The 14,748-nt window shown below is 39.7% G+C and overlaps 3 protein-coding genes across 3 annotated transcripts; all 3 read right to left on the reverse strand.

The window, feature by feature from the left end:
- Positions 1 to 88: 88 nt before the first annotated feature.
- LOC116006989 (mitochondrial succinate-fumarate transporter 1) lies at positions 89 to 2,243 on the reverse strand. Its single transcript, XM_031247541.1, has 2 exons — positions 1,706 to 2,243; positions 89 to 898 (listed from the first exon to the last, which is right to left on the reverse strand). Exons 1-2 carry the CDS (start codon positions 2,099 to 2,101, stop codon positions 362 to 364), a joined length of 933 nt encoding a protein of 310 aa, XP_031103401.1. The 5' UTR covers positions 2,102 to 2,243; the 3' UTR covers positions 89 to 361.
- A 2,934-nt stretch (positions 2,244 to 5,177) lies between these two features.
- Positions 5,178 to 8,549, reverse strand: LOC116006221 (wall-associated receptor kinase 2-like). The gene is made up of 5 exons (XM_031246518.1): positions 8,376 to 8,549; positions 7,205 to 8,272; positions 6,880 to 7,044; positions 6,613 to 6,786; positions 5,178 to 6,502 (listed from the first exon to the last, which is right to left on the reverse strand). Exons 1-5 carry the CDS (start codon positions 8,521 to 8,523, stop codon positions 5,376 to 5,378), a joined length of 2,682 nt encoding a protein of 893 aa, XP_031102378.1. The 5' UTR covers positions 8,524 to 8,549; the 3' UTR covers positions 5,178 to 5,375.
- A 2,327-nt stretch (positions 8,550 to 10,876) lies between these two features.
- On the reverse strand, positions 10,877 to 14,748 carry LOC116006838. The gene is made up of 3 exons (XM_031247334.1): positions 14,700 to 14,748; positions 14,081 to 14,583; positions 10,877 to 13,969 (listed from the first exon to the last, which is right to left on the reverse strand). The coding sequence occupies exons 1-3, from the start codon at positions 14,746 to 14,748 to the stop codon at positions 10,877 to 10,879; spliced, it is 3,645 nt and encodes a 1,214-aa protein (XP_031103194.1).

Below are 14,748 nucleotides of genomic sequence, written 5' to 3' on the forward strand. Positions count from 1 at the left end.
TCATCGAACTAACATAGTTGAAGTTGTCCTGACTATTACTATATGTTAATATTTTATTGTTGTTTAAACTCTGGTAATAACCACCTCATTGTTTCGAACGAAATTTCTTATTGTTGATTTAAAAAAAAAAAAACAAACAAACAAACAAACAATACAGCAATCCTATAGTCTTCTATTGAGCCTCTAAGAAACAGGTGCTCCAAGCAAAACTTAGGAAGTCTCAGTGCAGCCTAGTCACATACCATTTGCCAGGGACAAGAGAACTGTCCCTCACTCGAGATTACCAATAATTTAAAGGAATCTAAAGTGGCCAAAACAGCTAGCAAGCTCTTGGCAAAGAATGGAGTAATTGTCAAGCTACCTATAGCGCTGCATTTTGTATATGTCTTCTCTCATACAAGCCAATCACTTGGTCAGCAACAGCCCACATGATGGCCTGTCCAGGCGGGATCCTCATAAGCCGGGGAAGCAACCCCTTCCACAAAGCACGTATACCTTCTTCGGTGTATATAGTTGAGATGGCATGAAACATTCCTCTGTACTTCATATCACCCGCTGATCGGCTTTGAGCCATCAGCCTCGTTTTCACAACGTCAAAAGGTCCAGTGCATATAGGGCCAGCTGTCCCTGCAAGGAAACCCGAAATCATAGACTGCCATGGCTGAAGGACTCTCCCATCACCTTCATGTTTCTTCCACAATACCGTATCAAATGCATTCTTGGCTGTGAACATGGCTGCCTGGTTGGTCCCATTTCGCATAACTGTTGGGGCAGCCCCAGCCCACAGACCACGAATCCCGTCTTCACGAACAATCATTCGGGCACAGTGTATAGGCCCCTTGTACTTCAGGAGCTCAGGGCTTAAACCTCTCTGCTGTTGTAGTCGGATTTTCACCACCTGCATCAACATAACTAGCTGAGATATCGACCTTAGACACAATAGAGATGTGACTTAGGGCCGCAATGATCAGAACCAAAAGACCACCAACTCAAACTACATCTAAAATGAAAGACTAAATAGGCATGTCCACATGCAACTTGAGAGACTCGAGATAGAAGCAAGAGATTCAAATAAAAGCTTAATTTGCAGCTACGGTGATAAAAGAAGGTTCTTTAGTAATGAAAATCTTGCAATCAATAATAGAGAAGTACTCCGTAATCAAATAGAACTTTCCGATATCTTACAAAGTGAATTTCCCTCTTCAATCATAAAGTTAGTCAAAGAATGCTGAATTTCACATTAGACTGAAATTTACAAGATTTCAAACTAAGAACATCAACTTGAGGCACATTTGCTGTTGAAATACTCCCTGGTATCATTCATTTCATTTCATTTAAACTTCTGTTCAGAGCTTCCAGATATTTGTTGCTGAGAACTCAAGAACAGGAAAAACAAAATCTAATAATCTTATAATTAAATAGATTTCTGCAATTCTTCCATAGGCTCTTGTCTATAAACTAGAAGAGAAAAACAACACTTTTTCCTAAAGCCCCCACCAACTCGAATTTTTTTAAATCTAAAAACAGTGATCTATTAACTTCTACATTTTAATACAGAAAGCCGCAGGCCACATGATTCAGAAAGATAGAAATTATAAAACCAAAAATAATTCAATCCAGGCATAAAAATCAAATTGCTAAAATTTAGTTCAATGAAGCAAGAGAGCGAAAATTGATAGAAATTAGAGGGAATTAGGAAACGAACCTCGAAAGGAGTGACGATGACGAGAGCTTCGAGGACGCCAGCTCCGAAGCCGGATAGAAGCCTCCCGTAGGGACTGAGATTCCCGGTCTGGGAGTCCTTGAAGGCAGACTGCAGGACGGCGTTGGATCCCATCCGAAGCGCGTATTTGAGAGTGAGATGAGTGGCGAAGGGGGTCAAGCCCTTCCAGAGAGCGCGGACGCCTTCGTTTTTGACGATGGTGGAGCCGCAGTGGGCGATCCCCTTGTAGGTGCCGGAGCGGTCGAGCTGAAGGCGAGTCTTGATGACATCAATGGGCTGCAAGCAGCTGGCCTCCATGATTCCCCCTAGAGATCCGGAAATGGCCTTCATGTAGGGCGGAATGGTGGGTTTCCCCCCTTTCTGCTTCTCTTCGGCCATTGATAGTAAGAAGGGTTCGCGGAGAAGGAGAAGGAGAAGGAGTTGAACGCCGTCTTTAAGGTGTTGCTGAAGCACAGCAACACAGTACGCGCCCGCCGGCTCCGCGCCCTCTCCTCTGCTTCTTCGCAGAATTTCTAATTTTACAGCGGAGCAATGGTGAACGTGTTAAAATGATTTTGAGATTTTCTTCGACTCGGGTGGTTGCACACGGCAAATTATTATGTAAATTTGCGTCTAAAATACACAATTTATTTACTGAATATTCACATTTTATATATTAAATATTACATACTTAATGTTCACAATTTACCTACTAAATATTCACAAATTAAATTGTGAACATTAAATATGTAAATTATGAACATTTAACATTAAATTACGATGAGTCTACCTTGCAAGATAGATCTGAGTTCATTGTATATCTATTGGTTACACACTTTCAACATATAAACACTCAATAGAATACACAAAATTACACATAACGGGAAATGGACGGATGGAACAGTGTCCGTCGCGCTTCAACTCCCCCACTAACTTAGGTAAATGACGTCGTTTCGGACGAGGGCACTTTGGACCCTGGTCCACGATATAACGATTGATGTCCCAATATCATGGCAAACTATATCATTGACCAAGCCACCATGATCTACCTTATATTGTAGACCTTGGTTCAAAAATAATCTTTCAATTTTGTATCTATAGTTTATATATTCTGTATCTATAGTGACAATTTCTGTACCTGTAGCTATCATATTATATGTCAGCAATTATCAAGTTATTTGTGTACACGTACAGAAACTGTTAACCGTAAATACAGAATGTGTTAACTGAATATACAAAATTTTTATATTCGGGTTCACAATGCAATATGAACCTTAGTTCATGGAATAACAATTGCAATACCATAGGCAAATTATATCGTGGACCGCAAGGTCCTTGTGTGGTGGGCAAATTTTTCTTTGGACCACACCCATGATTCATGTAGCAGTGTAGACCATGATGTAAGTATCATTTTAATTACACTTCAATTCCATTCGACAATATTGATATGTTTTTTAGTTTCATTTTTCACCGAAACTAGTTTAATTATATTAATACCAAAGTATCATTTTAGTTCTACTATAGTTTCATTTGAGAATATGTTTTAGTTTATTTTTCCACACACTAGTTTTATTATAGCAACTATAAATTAAAGTATCATTTTAATTCTACTATAATTTCATTTGACGATCATAGTCCACACAGTGTTGTGGTCCACTATATAACAACTGTGCGTGGTGGACTATAACCCAAAACATAATCATTTTATATTAAGTCTCGACTAGTATATCATATTTAATAGCATTATCATATACTATGTTCATAATATTTGTTTTATATGTCCATAAATCTAAATTTTAATGTCCATAAACATTTAACTAAATATATATCTTATGTATTTTCATTCATTTTATAGTAGGTTCATAATGTTCCTTCTATATATTTTTTATATACAAATAAAGTTTAATGTACATGAACATTATATTACAGACAAATCATGTTTAATAACATTCATCGTGTATGTATTATGTTCATAATATTTGTTTTATATATATCTCCATAAACATAAACCTTAATGTCTATAAATTCTAAACAAAATGTACATCATATGTATTTACATTCACTATATTCATTTACTATGTTCATAATATTTGTTTTATATCTCCATAAACCTAAACTTTAATATCTATAAACATTAAACTAAAAATGATCACGTGTTTCTATTCACATTATACTACGTTCATAAAAACAAAACTTAATATACATAAACATTACACTTTATATTTTATACTTGGTTCATATAATATTTATTCCATATGTTCATTAAAACAAAACATCATATATATAAACATTACACTAAAGTAATGTCTTTATGTACGTATAGTTCATATATTTATTTTCTTTAAAGGAATTTAAAAACATATGGATATGAGTCTTATTTTAAAAAAAAATCCCAATTAAAGTAATATGAATGTGTTATGAGTTCGCATGTCGCTAGATGCATCTTGACCCATGATAATATAACTATTAAATATCTTGAGTTTTCACATCCAATTTTCATAATGCATGTTATGATTACTTATGAATGAACATCATTCATAATGCTCTTTAAATCTATAAAGATAGATTTTGCCATTTTGGTTACTCTGAAAAGGAGAGCTAACTGAAGCCTGAAGGGAAGATGATACGGAACTTGTGTCGTGACTATATTATATGGAAAATAATTTTTTTTTTCCTCATATTCTACTCTTAACTTTTATTCTCTCACAAAATTTTTTAATATTGAAATCTTCATTTAGACACACATGATGAAGATAACTAATAATCAATTGTCATATATATATAAAGTAAAAATTGGAAATACATATGACAGAACTCATATTAGAACATTCTCAATAGTCAATAAGTATAGATTTTGAGGAGTTTTTGTATTACAAGAAAAAAGGAGAGTGCCCAGAGGCGCGGGGTACCTGTTGTTTTTGTATTACAAAGCTTTTTTTTTTCTTTTTTTTTTAATATTTGGTGGGATCCACCACATTGATGAAAAATCAAGTACTTGTAGAAGAACTCAAAATCCTATCTCCTTCACTTCAATAAAAACATCCTCAAAAATCACACCAAAACTACTTTTATTGTGGATGCTCTTATATTCATCATAACATAATATATAATGCATTCTCAGTATCTCTTTTAGAGAATCACCCGAAAGAAAGATGTACTAAAACCCTAACAATAGGGAGAGAGGAACCCTAACAATAGGGGGAGAGTTACATCAATAACTCAAAGTAGTTTAAGTTTTCGTATTTCATATAATTTTGGATTGTAACAAATAGAGAGAACTTAGTGAGCTGCGAATCTGCGATGCTCACTAATGTACGACAAGAACGAAGTAACAAGAACAAAATTCAATAGAGTTTACTAAATATTTTTAAAATCAAAATACAAGACTCATTAGGTAGGATGTTTAATTTTGCCTAAAACAGGAGTCTAGATAGAACTGAGAAAACAAACTATTAAATGCATAATCATTAGAAAAGGAAGCAAAACCAACAGAAATTGCATATATTAAGAAAAACATACATTTAAGTTCGATAAAATATGAAACTTCAAACAGCGCGCCAATTCAAGCAACCTACATGCTAGTCTATTGGAATTTTTTCATGTGGGTAACATTATGTTCCTACTCTTGCATCCCTTCATGTGTGGCATTATACATGATCCCATGTAATAAGCACTATGGGCTATTTAGAACCGCATAAAGATCTGATGGTTCATCCTCTTCATGTACAAAACAAGAACGCCCCTCCCAAGAATGCTTAGAGTACATTCTTATACTTTCAAGTTCACTAGCTACTTCTTTCATTTTAGGCCTATCTTCTCCATTAAGTTGAAGGCATCTTTTCACAAGCTCTGCAGTTCTTTGAAGTTGGTCAAGTGTCCCCTCCTTTACTAGCCTAGGCACAAGAATCTGAAACAGTCTATTCTCATTCATGGATCGAATAAAAAATGCAGATAAGTTTCGATCCTCCTCCTCACTCAAATTTGGAGACACAGGTTTCCTTTCTGTTAGAAGTTCGGCTAAGACTACTCCAAAACTATATACATCGCTCTTTTCTGTTAACAGGCTTGTTTGGAAGTATTCTGGGTCCAAATAACCAAGTGTTCCTTGGACTAGTGTTGCCACATGTGTACGATCCAAAGGGACTAACCTGGAAGCTCCGAAATCAGAGATCTTTGCAGTGTAGTTTTCGTCTATCAATATGTTGGTTGACTTGACGTCCCTGTGGATTATAGGCATGGATGCAGCGGAGTGAAGATAAGCAAGTGCACCGGCAGCTTCAATTGCAATTCTCAAACGATTTTCCCATGATAACCAATCCGATGCACCTGCTTGGCGGTGGATATGGTGATGCAGAGTTCCATTAGAGATATATTCATATACTAGCAAAGGAACTTCAGCTTCCAAGCAACACCCCAAGAATTTGACAACATGGCGGTGATTGATTCGAGAAAGAATAACCACCTCATTGATGAACTGCTCAATTTGAGTGTCATCCACTGTTTTTGATCTTTTAATTGCAACTTGAAGCATATTTGGTAAGTTTCCTTTAAATACAATGCCATTTCCACCTCGACCCAAAATCATGTCTTGAGCATAGTTATTGGTAGCTTCCTTGAGCTCTTTGGCAGAATAAACTTTCACCACCTCTGAGTCATCGCTGGAGGTGATCTTTTGTTTCAGTAAGAAGCCACCATTTTGTTCAAAGAACTTGAGCCTCATGTTAGCACTTTTTGTTTTCTTGATGATATAGCATAGTGAAGTAGCCACAATAGCCAAGGCAAATATTCCCAATCCTATCCCTGTATTGATATATGGTGGTAGGGTAGTGGGAACCTCAGGAAATCAGTAAACGTTCATATATACAAATTCTTAAAAAATATGAAAGCAAATTAAGAACTAAATTCATTACCTAAAAAGAATTTAAACCATGAAAAAATTGACTTTTTGTTCATATGGCAACCCTGACCATATTTTTTACCGTCGCCATAGTACCCTTCAAGACAACTACAGTTGAAGCCCCCAGGAAAGTTGTTGCATTGCAGTATACATGTATTATTCTCTGGATATTTGCATTCATCAATATCTGGAGCATATAAAGACCCAACATTATTATATCCTTACCCAACGAATAGTGTAATTAAAAGCATAATAATGTAATATTTATGTTATTACACACCAGTGCAACCTGGACTTAGATATGGGTTGCCTTCATAACCATCATCACAGCTGCAAAAGTAACCTCCCTTTCCTGTGTTTGAATCTACGCAATGACTATTGGCTTGGCATGCATATCCACTTCTTTTTTGGGCTTTGCTGCAACTCAAGTTTCCAATTGGCCGATCTAATAATACAAGATGGTTCCAATAATATACCATAAATAATTGTCAAACATATATGTTTGAGTTTGTTTGTTTTCAACAAGAAGCCTTATTGTTATTATTAAATAAACAAAGAGCAATTTAAACCTTATTCTTAGTATTTTTACGAATAAAAAGCCTTACCTAACCCGATGACGCAGCCTTGAGTGAGATATGGGTTGCCTTTATAACCATAATTGCATTGGCAGCGATAACCTCCATATCCCGTGTCGGAATCTACGCAATGGCTATTGGCTTGGCATGCATATCCACTACTGTTTTGGGCTTCTTTGCAACTCATGACTCCAATTGCCCAGTCTAGAACCACTGGAACAGTTTCAGAAATCCTCCATGTGAAATCAGGATTGCTCAAATCAGATGCACCAAGGAATCTGAACCGACTTGTGTCTCCAAGAAACGTGTGGGAGCAGGGATTGAAGGACCAGACCCTGGTGTGGTTCGTGGCACTGACCGTGCTAATATTGTAGTCCTTGTTGGAGCCTTTTGGTATGGGTAATTGGCAGCAGCCGATACCGGAACAAGTCCCATTGTGAGGCAGTTGAGAGGCATTAGAACACGTGGAAGTGCATGTGGAAATAATATTGGTTCCGTCGGATATGACGAGAGTATCGTCGCAGCCAACTGTGGTTATCTTGTTTTCAGGGGAGAGGCTGTAGTGATAAAATCTTTCTATGGACAGTACCCAATAGGTTGAGTGTAGAAATGGCGGATTAGGAACCAATGCTCCTTTGGAGTCGTAGCAATTGGTTGGTATCGCTCGGGGCTGCAAAACCGAAATCTGGGTTTCTGATATGTTATAGACAAAGCCGAACTGCCGGAGCGGCCCGGGAGGCGGGGTCGACCCGGGAGGCCCAGGCTGCCCGGGAGGCGGGGGAGACCTGGGAGGCCCAGGCTGCCCGGGAGGCGGGGGCGACCTGGGAGGCCCGGGAGGCGGGGGCGGCCGGGGCGGCTCGAGCAGCCCGAGCCCATTCCATCCAATAAAGATTGGTAAGGCTTGACCGGAAGAAGTAGTGTCGCAGAATATCTGGAATCCGGGATCAAGTGCGCATTGACTTCCTGTCTCGGTTCCGCCAAATCCGCCTGATGGGTCCACGATTCCGAAGGGGTAGGGAACCGTCAAGTTTCCGCATTGGGTGGGGCAACCTGGACGAGCAATGGGAGCGTTGCTTCTCGTCTGGGCAATAGCGGAGCCTGACAGGAACACCATTAATAAACAACACCAACATGCTGCAACAGGGCCGCCACATACTTTTTCCATAATTATATTATTCAAGATGTAAATGTAATATATTACCGATTCTATAGATAAAAGTTTGGGTGGCAATGAAAGTGTATTTATACGCTATATGGTATATGGATGATATGCTAATGCTCCACCCTTTGATGAAAGAGCTTGCATACAGAACAGAACAGAGTGATTGGCGGCCTGGGTCTGCATGCATCTATCATGCATGTTTGAATACAATTGGCGTCGAGTTGTAGCTAGCTAGCATCTCCCAGGACGTCCTATCTACGTTAAATATATGTATGAATTGAAACGTTATCGTCCAGTTGTGCCTTATTTGTCTGTTCATAAATAGTCCTAGTCCTGTGGCTCTTATAGCTGGAGAGATGATATTATGATAAGTCCATAAGCAATAATTGTAGTTGATGAAAGGTACTAATAAGCAGCTAAATGTTCCAATCTTACCATCAGATCACGTTTTCTACTTCCCCTAGAATATATGGTCGACGTTCATGTTTAGATTAATATTGATATAATTGTTTTTTCTTAAAATGGGATGGGCGGAGTTCCAATTCACAAATACAAATAAATATGAAGAATTTCATTGTAAAAGTAAACATTATGAGATAAATTATATTAACAAGAAAAAGAATAGCATTAATTTTTTTTTTTTCCGTGGAATTGTTAGAGTATAGGTGTAAAAGCCTCTTTTTGAGATGGGTTCATTTTGAGATTTGATTTGCAATACAAGTCAATATGTTTTAAAATGGCTCTTGTATAAATAGTGGTCCAAACTCACTTTCCCAACCAATGTGGGACAAAAGCTACTTTAGGGTGTGTTTGTTAACCTGTAAAATAGCTTTTGGAAAATGTTTTCCGAATTTTCGGTGTTTGGCAACGTTCGGAAAAATGTGGATTTTCCGTTGATTAAGGAAAATCAGTTCATTATTCTGGAAAATGACTTACGAGATTTTTTTTCCGTAAGTCATTTTCTGGAATCGCCAAAATGATCATTTTGCATGTTCTCGGCCAAAACCAAGTCATATCACCCATGACCGTGGACCAAGGAGGTGGGAAAACCGCCGGAAAATTGTGATACTTTTTTTTTTTAAATTCTATTTTTTAATAAATAATATTATTTTAATATTATTATAATTTTTATATTTTAAATAAAATAATTACAATGTTTAATTATACAATTCTACCAATTTTCCAAAAAATGAACCAAACACACAAAGACAATTTTCCATAATACATCCAAACACGGGAAATGAAACTGTTTTCAGAAACCAGAAGTCATTTTATTGCTTCCCAAACAAACCCTTAAGCTTTTCCACACCCAAATTCCATCTCAAATGGGTCTACTTTGAGAACCAATTTCTCATTCACCTATTATTCATTTTGAGCGTACAATATGTCAATCTCTTCGTCTAACTACGGAAAATCCGAATCAACTTTGACCCGACCCAAATCAGAAGTGGACTCCACATATAATTGTACCACAAAATGACCACTTAAAATGTCATTTTATGTCATTTTTCCAACAGTCCACACAAATCCAGCTCCCCTACGAGGGGTTTGACTATTGAGTCCCTCCTGTTTCTTGGGTAATGTAATCAAACTGTGGATTCCGAGCGCTGAGACATATTCTTGATTGAGTACCCTACTCGAGAGTATTCATGGGGGAGAGTTCCAACTTCCAACATAGATGGACATATAAAAGTTGGGTCGGCCATAAAATTCTATTAATACCCTATATGGATTTGAGATTCTTTGATGAGGAGATTCTTTGATTAACGACCATACATATCAAAGTTTAGGTAGTAATTTGGCTGAGTCTGCATCATCATCATCATTATCATCATCTTTGAAATTTGCCGCATTGGTTCGCTAGCTTCTCCGTGAATCTCTCAAATTTCCTATGATCGAGTTTACTCAAGTCAATTCCCACCACTTCCCACACGCACTTCCTCAGCTGGTTGTGCCATATTTCCATGCATTTAACACAAAAGTCTAAACAAATTGCAGCTGATGCATGGTACTAATAAGCGACATGTTCCAACGTTACCATGACTTTTTCCATTTCGGTTAGAATTAATTGACCATGAAACCTTGGAATTTTTACATTAATGAATTGGTCCCCTCCCTGAGGTTGCTTTAATGGGACAGAAAAATCAATTTGAAAATGGCAAAAGGCACGTCTAAATCATGTCATCAGATTCTATATTTGTTGCATTTAATAAGATTATTGTATGTCAAATTTTACCTTACTCTATAAATTATACTAAAAAATTCCTATGTCAAATTTTGAACCAGTGCACATAGGGACAATCTAGGATGGGATCTTCTATATTTTCTTTGTTGTATAATGGTTTAAATATTTAAAAGAAAATCGATGTTGGGCTGGCTCACTAGCTAGTTGGACCCTTTGGAGATGAAAATTTGTAACTTCATTCACATGCTGAATTTTAGCCATGCATGGCAACCCTCTCTAGAGATGACACCATATGATATGCCTAACTTTTTTTTTTTTTTTTTATATCTGAAAAGGAGGGGGAACCCCAAGAGCTCTAACAGGAAGTATGCTCCACCACTCTTCTCGCCCAGGTGACATGCACCAAGTCGTCAAGATATGCCTCCTCCCCAAAGATGGGGCACACCTCGAGAAATCTCCGGCCTCCTAGTTGACAAGCACCGAGTGACGCCAAACGATCGGCCACTCTATTCTGCTCTCTATAGATCACTCTAAGAGCAACTGTCCAATCCCGGTTAAGCCAACCCCGGACTTCACTGATGATATGCCCCAAAGGTCCACGAATCGCAGAATTCTTGCGTATCCAAAGGATGACGTTCTTTGCATCAGACTGAACCTCAATGTCTCGGATTCCTCTCTGCCATGCCCACCTCAAACACTCAAGAATCGCTCTTGCCTCAACAATGGATGCTTCAGCGTAATCGGTAGCACCAGCTAAACCTTCAACCCATACGCCCATTTTATTCCGGATGACGCCTCCCACGCCAGCCTTGTTGGACCCAGTTTTAACGCTCCCGTCGACGTTCAGAGTGAAACGATGATCTTGTGACGCGCCCCACCGCAGTTGGAGAATTCTGACTCCTCTCGCCAGGCTTGAGCGATCAAACGCACGAGCAATCTCCTCCACGGTTTCCTTAATCCAAGCAACTTTGTAGTGTGACATCACTTCCCGTCCAGTGAAAACTCGATCGCAGCGCCATCGCCACAGCCACCAGATAATGACCATGAAGAGGCGAGGCCATTCTTGATCCCCATAGCCAATGCCATTACCAGTGATATTAGCCCCAATCCAGTCCTTGAAACTCATTTGGCGCCAACGTGTTCGTTCGCGTCGCGGGACGAAGGCCACCCATATGTCATTCGCGTTCTTACAGTTTCTCAAGATGTGGTCAGCCGACTCCATTTCGCCGATGCAAATGCCGCAGCTATCATCATTGGTGAGTCTGCGCCTTTTCCTCTCAGCATTACCCATTACCCGGTCATGTAGTGCAGTCCAAAGGAACGTCTTCATCTTATTTGGGACCTTCATCTTCCATAGAGTGCTCCACACCCTTCCCTGCATATTAATCGAGTAGCCATGAAGTAATGAATAAACAGAACTAACAGAGATCTTACCAGTTGGTTCTCCCGTCCAGAAGCTCTCATCCTCGCCATTATTGTCATTGACAGTGATAAGCTGCATTCGTTGTTTGGTGCTCTCCGGGAGAGGCGGCATAGCATCCCATTCCCAGCCTCGCTCATCACTCCAGTAGTCAATGACTCGGTGCTCTCCATCCACAATAGTAGTATGGCTTTGAATGACTTCAGCAAGCGGCTTATCGTGTACCCACGAATCTGTCCAAAACTTGGTAGTTCTTCCATTATTAACCTGAAATCTGGAACCCTGTCGCAAAACTGGAAGTGCTGCAAGAATGCCTCTCCAAGCATTCGAACATGCTCGCTTAGGACTGATTGCTTCAAACCCCATTTTACCATGCGCATACTTCTCTTTCAAAACCTGAACCCACAAGCTGTCGCTATTCGTTGCAATTTGCCAGCCGAGTTTTGCCATGAAAGCAATGTTCATTTCCTTGGCAGACCTGAGACCCAGTCCTCCCTCATTCTTAGCTTTAATAACATCTGCCCAACAAACTAGATGGCACTTACGAGCCTCAGGGGTACCTCCCCAGAGAAATCTCCGAATGCGCTTATCTATCTCCTCCCAAATCCTAGCAGGCATATAGATAGTTTGCATATTATAGTACGGAATCGCTTGCAAAACTGATTGCGCAAGAATTTGTCTCCCGGCCAGAGATAAAAAATTAGTTTTCCACCCGTTTAAACGTTCATCGATCTTTTCAAGCATGGGGGCTAACAGGTTGTTAGTGAGTCGACCATGGAGAGTAGGCACTCCTAAATACCTGCCAAGGTCCTTAGTCTCCGGGATTCCTGCTATCGATACAATTCTCTGCCCTTCTTCTCTATCCACATTGTTTGAGAAAAAAATTTGGGACTTAGATAGGCTTACTTTTTGACCCGAGGCCTGACTGAATCTATCCAAGCAATAGGAAATGACATGAATCTGTTCCTGCGGGGCCTCAGCAAACAAAACAAGGTCGTCAGCAAAAAATAAGTGGGTGAGAAGAGGGCCATACCTGGATAAACGTACTCCTTTCCAGTTCCCCCGATTGGCCTCATCTTTGATGATATGGCTAAGCTTCTCCATGCACATAACGAACAAATAGGGAGAAATAGCATCACCCTGGCGAATGCCCCGAGTTGGTATGATTTGATCCAACTGTTTACCGTTCCATAAAACTTTCAAACGAGGGGATTCAACACAGGCCATTATGTTTCTAATCCATTCCGTGCTCATGCCAACGTCCGAAAGGGTGTCTCTAATAAAATCCCAATTAAGCCTATCATAGGCCTTCTCGAGATCGATTTTCAGGATCATAAGTCCCTTCTTTCCTTGTCTATTTAGCATTGAGTGGACAGCTTCTTGATAAATCAAGATATTATCCGTTATTTGCCTGCCCGGCACAAAGCTGCTTTGCTCATGTCCAATTAACCTTCTCAGGATGGGCTTAATACGGTTGGTCATAACTTTTGTAATGATTTTGTAGATGACGTTGCATAGACTGATCGGTCTATACTGACTGGCACTGGTGGGGGAATTAGTCTTCGGAATGAGGGCAATAAAAGTATCGTTAATGCCTTCTTCAATATTTCCGGACATCATGAACTGCTCTACTTGCTTGAAAACCGATCCTCCAACAACTTGCCAAGCCTTCTGATAGAACTTGGCGTGAAAACCATCAGGCCCAGGTGCTTTCAAAGGACTCATGTCAAAAAGCGCCACTCTGGTTTCCTCTAGTGAGACCGCAGCATTAAAACAAGTCCAAACCTCCTCCCTCAGGACCGGGAAACAACCATGTGGAGTACAAGATAAATCAACTTCATCCTCTCTTGTGAAAATTTTGGTAAAATAATCCTGAATTACATTTTCGATGAGAACCTCATCGGTCAGAGGGTTACCATTAGCGTCAGTAAGGGTATGCCTCCTTGTGCTTGCCTTCTTGATCTTTGTGGCTGCATGGTAGAACTTGGTGTTACGGTCTCCCGAAGCAATCCACTCTTCTCTAGCTTGCTGGAACCATAAAATTTCTTCCTAGTGTAGAGTGTCTTCCAAATCCTTGCGTAATTTTCGTTCCAGTTTGATAAGCCCAGAGTGTCCCCCGAGGTCTAAATGTTTTTGGACCCCATCAAGACGCCGCAAGAGCTTGTTTTTCCTATGATGGATGTTTCCAAATACATTCTGATTCCATTCCTTAAGTTTGATGGCCATGCTATTTTTATTGCTCCACACGGTTTCCTCCGCATTCCAATGCTTGTTGACATAGTCTAGAAAAAGCGGATGTGTAGTCCAAGCCCCTTGGAACATAAAAACATCTCCACCTGTTTTTGTTTTTAGGTCGATATCAATCAAAATCGGACAATGGTCAGACTCTACTGCCGTGAGATGAGTAACGGTGGTATTCCTATTCCGATCTATCCATTCCATAGAGCACAAAGCGCGGTCGAGTCGAGCACCCCTAAAGGTTCCCTCTTCCCTTCCCCGCTTCCAAGTAAAATTCTGACCGGAATATCCAAGATCTACTAAGGCTTCGTCAAAAATCCAGTGAGTGAAGTCACCATTTCTAACCATCCCCACATTACTGGAGCTCGTGCCCTCAGCGTTACTTGTTATGGCGTTGAAGTCTCCTGCGATAAGCCAGGGTGATTCACTGCCACCTTTCCCCTACTCAGAGCCCTCCAAAGACGGCATCGGAGATGAGGTACTGGACTTCCATAGACTGCGGTGAAATTCCAAGTTCTACCTGTAGTCTCCTTGATTAGCGTATGAATGATAAGTGCAAAAGATGCCAT

This window comes from Ipomoea triloba, chromosome 15 (genome assembly GCF_003576645.1).
Source record: "Ipomoea triloba cultivar NCNSP0323 chromosome 15, ASM357664v1".
NCBI classification, from domain to species: domain Eukaryota; kingdom Viridiplantae; phylum Streptophyta; class Magnoliopsida; order Solanales; family Convolvulaceae; genus Ipomoea; species Ipomoea triloba.

Coding starts and splice junctions, on each gene's coding strand:
- LOC116006989 (XM_031247541.1), bottom strand. CDS start 2,101: ATGGCCGAAGAGAAGCAGAAAGGGGGGAAACCCACCATTCCGCCCTAC. Junction 899..1,705: donor TCATCGTCACTCCTTTCGAG/GTTCGTTTCCTA, acceptor ATGTTGATGCAG/GTGGTGAAAATCCGACTACA.
- LOC116006221 (XM_031246518.1), bottom strand. CDS start 8,523: ATGCATGCAGACCCAGGCCGCCAATCACTCTGTTCTGTTCTGTATGCA. Junction 7,045..7,204: donor AGGCTGCGTCATCGGGTTAG/GTAAGGCTTTTT, acceptor TTGTATTATTAG/ATCGGCCAATTGGAAACTTG. Junction 6,503..6,612: donor ATGGTTTAAATTCTTTTTAG/GTAATGAATTTA, acceptor ATATCAATACAG/GGATAGGATTGGGAATATTT.
- LOC116006838 (XM_031247334.1), bottom strand. CDS start 14,748: ATGGCATCTTTTGCACTTATCATTCATACGCTAATCAAGGAGACTACA. Junction 14,584..14,699: donor GCTAATCAAGGAGACTACAG/GTAGAACTTGGA, acceptor GGCTTATCGCAG/GAGACTTCAACGCCATAACA. Junction 13,970..14,080: donor TCTTGCGGCGTCTTGATGGG/GTCCAAAAACAT, acceptor TTATGGTTCCAG/CAAGCTAGAGAAGAGTGGAT.